We start from the raw sequence: 6,823 nt of genomic DNA, 5'->3' as shown, positions 1-6,823 counted from the left end.
TTTTATGTGATTGCAAACAAATGTTTCTCAAATTAAAGTAATGTACCATCCCATTCTAAAGGAAAATAAGTTCTCTTTAAGTCCAGTGCTAATACAAATTAACACTTCTTATGTAAGAAGGTGTTATAACTGAAATTTTGACTAGAGACAATAGATGGGAAATTACAAAGTGTGTCTAAATCACCTATGCCTATTTCTAAACCAAAGGAAATGATAAAGATAAGTATCCTACAACTAGATACAGCTTGCAAACCTGGTCAGAGTTTAAAGTGGGAGAGTGGTTTGTGAGAACATCATTGGGGAAATTACTGCAGAGCTATGCCTCCCCCTCACCCCAAACTTGGCACATGTATGTCTGTGTGTGTGCATGATGGAGGGGGATTTCAGAGTGCTATTCTGAGAACCTAGCATGCAACTCTCCATATTGTTTGGCCCAAGAGACTGAGATCATAAAAGTCTAGGCAGGAAGAGAGACTGGTTGACTCACTGATGGATTTAGGTGAGGGTGGCTGGTTGACCTCAGCCCACGTTAACCATGTTTACACATTAATAGTACTCCGGAGGGGCAGAGGTGCATAGATATTTCCCCATGGGCAGCCATAGAGGAGTCATAAGGTGATTTTCTTAGACACCAGTCTCATATGGTCATTTGGAAGAGTACAGAATTTTTTAAGGTAACCACTGGCTTTCTAAGGACTAAGCAAGGAGTCATCAGTGATCATAATGGATGCACATATCCTACTATATCAAAGACACTATAATTAGAAGGCCTACAAAGGCACCCAAAGGAAGGGAAATCAAAAGCTTTCAACATCTGCCAGACCCAGAGACAATAAGCCAGCTTGTTAAGATACCAGATCAAGTAAGACATTTCTGTCCCCTGGCAGCTTATCCCACCCTCTCAAATTTAGCCCATGTCTAAAATATAAGGGAATCTGGGCTCTGTATTATCTAATAATGAGAAGGAAATTCCTGAAACTTTCTGAGTTTCCATTTAGGCACAGATAAAATTTTTCTCCCATTATATTGAATTTGAAGGAGAAACAAGAGATAAGATTTAAAGTTTTATTTTGTTTATGTCACAGTGTCTTAAAACCCAATTACAATTAAATATAACCTTCATAGCACTGGCTTCAAATGCTTTGAAAATGGAAGTGTAAGATGCAGAATTAGGAAAATTGAGTGTTTATCTGGAGGAAGTGTGAAACAAAATTGCCACTTCGTGAATATGGTACTGAGAGCTCTGAGAAATATGCTCTTTGGGACTTAAGTATGTATGCTTCCACCATTGTCTATATTGGAACTACTGGAAATCTTTGGTGTGACATCGTAACCTTTGTCTTCAGTACATGGAAATGCTCCACAGACTTATGACGTTCGTTGTGTTCTTTTCTCACTAGCCTATATCACTTAAAGTAATACTTCTTGGTGCCAATTTTATAGGAATTATAAACATGGGTACTGAAATAGCACAACAGTACTTGTTATGATATTATGAAGAGGTGCTGGTGGTGGTGGGTGTGTATTACACATACCGATTTGATTATCTTCAAAATGAAAATACACATATTAAAGCATTCTCGTAATAAAACTAAAAGATCAAAGTTGAAAAGCACTAGAGCTGACTTTTCAATCTCAGGTTCTCCCAGGAAATCTGAATTTTGAATTTTGAGACACTATTAGCGGCAACAAAAAATATATCCTTCTTTTCTAATAACAAAATAAACATAATAGCCAAGGAAGCTAAGCTACATAGGCCAATGATACAGAAATATCCCGAAACATCATTTTTCCTGGAAATGTTCGTATACCCAACAGTGATTCTCAAAATATAAGGAAGATAAATTTCCTTCTTTCCCACATGGATAAAATTTCCTCTTTCCTTTCATCTTTTCTCTGTCTTCATCATGCATCGTTATCTATTCTCCTTTCTTCTCTTTACCCTCCGTTCTGCATAGACCTGCTGCCAAACTCTCTTACAGCCTCTTCCCTCTCCTTTGTGAAGGGCAATGTGAAAGACCCCGAAAACACAACTGTATGGTAATATTGCCATCACATCCGACCATAAGATTCGTCCCTCCATCACCATTCACAGTATTTTGAGAGGTTTTCTAGTGATACTCTAGGTCTTCACAGATATTCCCAGCTTTTATCAGAGTTCGAGGGTCCACCAGTGTAGATACTCCCAATGAGTCAGGTTCAGCACAGATTTCCAGAGTAGCATTTTCTCAGAGCATCTTCTCTAATCATCAGGCCATCAGGCAAGCAACCTTTATTCTGTAAGTGTCCAGTCCCATATGGATTAGCTCTTAACGGCCATATTCATAAGGACTAGAATAAAATCTTAAAAAAGAATTCATTCGTGGACACACACCCACACAGTCATTTTGTCATTAGTCAGTGTGTCAATATGGTCAGATGCCAATAGAATGAAAGTAAGGGTCATCATAGTTTGTTCTAAATGGTTATGGTCTTCAAGTAATGTTATTCTAATGCAATCATCTTAGAATAAGCATACTGAATATATAATAAAAGAATATGTACTTACGTTATATACCTATCCACAGATTTTTTTAATCATTTGTGTCCCAACAGGAATATTTTATGTTTCCTGTCCATGAAACAATTAGGCAAATTCTTTGAATATGTCTTTCCTGAACAGTTTGTGAAGTTTCTACTATAGAGAATGGAGGGAGGGGGGTAAAACTAACTTGCACATGCAGGATAAATGCAACATTTTCCCCATAAATTGTATTTGGATTGGAGGTACATTGTTGAAGCAATATCACTTGAAATAAATATCAGAAACCAAAAGAAAAAAACGAAACTAAACTAAGCTGTTGGAGAAGTATCTATTAGAACCCCTGTATACCATTTATTACCTGAAGTCATACTTTGCTACACCATAACTTTTTCATGGCATTTTTCACTTCTGCATTCCTAAGTGTATAGATCAGTGGGTTTAGCAAGGGTGTCCCAATTGTATAAAACAAAGCCACCATCTTGTCTATTGAAAATGTGGTTGGTGGGCGTGTGTATATAAATACACACGGACCAAAAAATATGACAACCACAATAAAGTGAGAAGTGCATGTGGAAAGGGCTTTCTGCCTTCCTTCTGCACTATGGTTTCTCAGAGAGTACAAGATGACAGCATAGGACATAAGAAGAATTACAAAACTCATCATGCATAAGGCTCCACTATTAGAAACAACTAACACATTTATCACGTAAGTGTCCATGCAGGCAAGTTTCAATAAGGGCTGCAAGTCACAGAAATAGTGGTCAATCACATTAGGACCACAGAAGGGCAATCTCAAAATCAGGAAAATCTGTGCTGAAGAGTGGATACAAGCTCCCACCCAGGCCAGAATCACCAACACGACACAGATTTGCCGGCTCATGATGGTTGTGTATCTCAAGGGCTTACAAATGGCTACATAGCGATCAAAGGCCATGAGGATGAGCACAAAAACCTCTGTGCAGCCAAAGAAGTGGATTGCAAAGACCTGAGTCATGCACTCTTTGAAGGAAATGGTCTTCTTCTGAGAAAGGGCATCCATAATCAATCTGGGAGCTGTGGTTGTAGAGAAGCAAGCATCAGCAAAGGACAGATAGAAAAGGAAGAGGTACATGGGGCTCCCAAGGGTTCTGCTTGTTTTAATAGTCACTACTATGAGAAAGTTCCCCAACAGTGTCACGAGGTAAAGAATCAAGAAGACTCCAAATACTGCTTTCTGCTTTCCTGAATCCTGTGTCAACCCAGCTAAAATGAATTCAGTCACACTGTTATTCATCATCATGCTAGTGGTTGTAGGTAAGATGCAGTTGGCAAAAGTTTAATCTGCAGAGAGAAAAAATGAAATGACATCTTAGGGAGATCAGTGGGCTGAAGTCTGAATTTCTTTTTTCTACACCATCCTGTAACCTCCAACTTCCTTTAATCCCCTATGAATCTTTGTAAATGTACAGAAGTCAAGCCTCTCTCAAATCTATCTGTTAATTCAGACACTCATTGCATTGGACCAAAGCTTTTGTACAAATGAAAAATAAATGTTCTTAAAATTTCTGATTCCTACCAAGATTAAGAACTGCACAACTTGTACTTTTTTGAGCAAGTGATTTAATTGCTTTGAAATTTAGCCTTCATATAAAAAGTAGAATACAGATACTTGCCCTACCTTATTCTGAGTTTTCCTAAGAACTGAAAAAAAGACTTTATACTCATACATGTACACACACATATATTTCACATATTATTCATCTTATCTGTGTGCTTTGAAATCTGAATAACACTATTACAATATAAGTAAGCACTAATATTGTTAGAGAATCCCTCCTGAAGAAAATATTCTCACTTTGGTTCACTCATTTTTAGTCCCATTATCCCTGACCCCTTCAGGGTTGTGGATGAAATGCGCTTTCCTTTGACAACCCTTTACCTATGCCTTTTGTGTTCAAGACATCAGCTTCACTGATGGTCATGGAATAACAGGCGTCTGGATAACACTTCAAGGTTCTCATAATTTGGGAAACTACTCTTTATCTCTTTACTATACTCTTGAACTTAGCCCATTAGAATACTGAGCCTCTCTGCCTATGAATTTGATCTGATATAAATTTTCTAATATGCCTATAATGTAAGTAGTGTTTTTTACTCTCATATATTTGTCTTTACCCTGACTTCCCCAGGATACTTCTTATAAAAAATTATTTTAAAAAATCCCATAATCCCAATATAAAATTTTATGATTTTTCTATTTCAAGTCCTTACTCTTGGCATATATAGCTTATGTGATAGAAATCATCATATAATATTTTGTGTTCTGATTTTAACTAGAATTTTTATGAAAGTTCTTCCCATGTTGTCATGCTTTCCAAAGTTTATCAATTTAATACTGTGATAATGTGTACATTTTTATAAGAAGCATTTATTTAACCATGTCCTTTGAGAGACTCATATTGCTTCCAATTCTCACTCTCATAAATAATAATTCTACAAACAATTTTATAATAATTTCCAAAGTACAATATTGCTCCCCCAAATACTAGAGATTATCATTGTTATTAAGTATTAAAGAGTTTCGTACCTTCTTATTAACTGTATTTTTATTATAGAGTATTCATGGTCATCACAAAATACTCAAAGTAAACAGAAGAACGTGAGAAGAAAAGTTAAATCTATCTCTAAATACTTGAATCTATACTTCTACTCCCTGGAAATAAGTACCTTCAGTTTCTTCTATGTCCTTCCAGAAACATTGTATAAATATACTTGCCTATGTGTTTATCACTGTATCCTTTTTTTATATACAAATATGGCCAATATTTCAAGGTTGATGATTTTGCAGAAAAGCTGATGAATATGCAGACAAAAAATAAAGGTTATCTTGTGATGTTACCTATCTTATTATCTCACTTGGTCAGTAGGAAAAAAAATCTATTTTTATAACAGGCATGCAAATTTTTATCACTAACCAAATTTTATATTTTACTGCATTTTTAATGTAAATATTATCCTTCCAAGAATCCTTTATCTTTTGTCAGCTCATATTTTGCAATCAATATTTTATCTAGAATGGCTATTAGTCTAGCAAAATAATTACATTTCTTGGTTAAGAATACGGTTGCTGGAGTCAGATGGCATGAGTTCAAATCCATGTTACCCTTTGCATGATCTTGATAAAGACACTTTAGACATAATCATGGTTACTATGCAGATAAAATGAGAAAAGATCTGGCTCAATAAGTTAAAAACTATGCGAATCAACCTCTTCTATCTCCACTATTATGATTTTGCTTTTTCTCTTTTTTTGAGAATTTTTTTCCTTTTCATAAAGCCAAGCTGTCAATTTCCCCAGTGTAATTTAATCTATTGTTTCAAAATATTTTAAAATTATAATATTTATTCACTTGTCTTCCGTAATTCCACAATTATCTTTCATTTCAAATATTGAATCAAAATTATCTGGAGATATCGTGAGGAATGGGGAAAATACGCCCCTGTTCTTAACAATTTAATATGAGTTTTAAGATAAATGGAGATAAGATCATTAATTATATATGTCATTATGTAATTGCTATTAGAAGAGTATAAGCCCTCTGCAGAGAGAAGAGTACAAATTCCTAAAGGTAGATAAATTAGTAGTGAAAAGTTCATAATTATTAAAGGATGAACTATAATGTTAACTGAAAATAGTTAGGTTCCAAACCAGGTTTTCTTCAATGCAAAATCTCAAAAGCAGAGATAGGAAGTGTGTTAGCACAGAGATCAGTGCTTAAAATCTGAAGCCACGCTGCCTTGATTCACATACCACGAAAGTGCCTATCATGGTGTGATATTTAACAAGATCCTTGATGTCTCTGTACTTCATTTTCTTCACTTGTAAACATAAATAATAAAATAATATACTTTTAGAGTGCTACGGTTATATAATTCCACATGGACAAAGCATATAGACGATGCAAGTATAGAGCACCTGCATTTGGAGTGGCTACTTTCATTATGATTGTTAGCACTGGTTTTTCAAGAAGTACATTCCATTTTTCCAAAACTATTAATTCAAATTGTTCATTTACCTTTGGCACAGTTATTTTAAATCATTAAGTTCCTTCACTGAGTGGCTGAAATCTTATCAGCACTGTGGATCATACTAGTTTTCTTACGGTGATCAGAAGCTAGGAATGACAATTCCAAATATCTTTAATAAATATTGAAAAATAAATAAAAAGTCCATATCAGCTTCAATATATGGGGCCCAAGATGAGAGGAAAGTAAAACTAAAATAAGTCCCTGACTGTGAAAAGTTATGGGACACAGATA

At 35.2% G+C, this 6,823-nt stretch overlaps 1 protein-coding gene across 1 annotated transcript; it reads right to left on the bottom strand.

The window, feature by feature from the left end:
- Positions 1–2,888: 2,888 nt before the first annotated feature.
- Positions 2,889–3,803, bottom strand: LOC139040633 (olfactory receptor 4C11-like). Its single transcript, XM_070487371.1, has one exon. It carries the CDS (start codon positions 3,801–3,803, stop codon positions 2,889–2,891), a length of 915 nt encoding a protein of 304 aa, XP_070343472.1.
- Between the last annotated feature and the right edge of the window lie 3,020 nt (positions 3,804–6,823).

Source organism: Equus asinus, chromosome 17 (genome assembly GCF_041296235.1).
Source record: "Equus asinus isolate D_3611 breed Donkey chromosome 17, EquAss-T2T_v2, whole genome shotgun sequence".
In the NCBI taxonomy this organism is placed as follows: Eukaryota; Metazoa; Chordata; class Mammalia; order Perissodactyla; family Equidae; genus Equus; species Equus asinus.
This window is presented reverse-complemented; position numbering and strand designations above follow the sequence as displayed.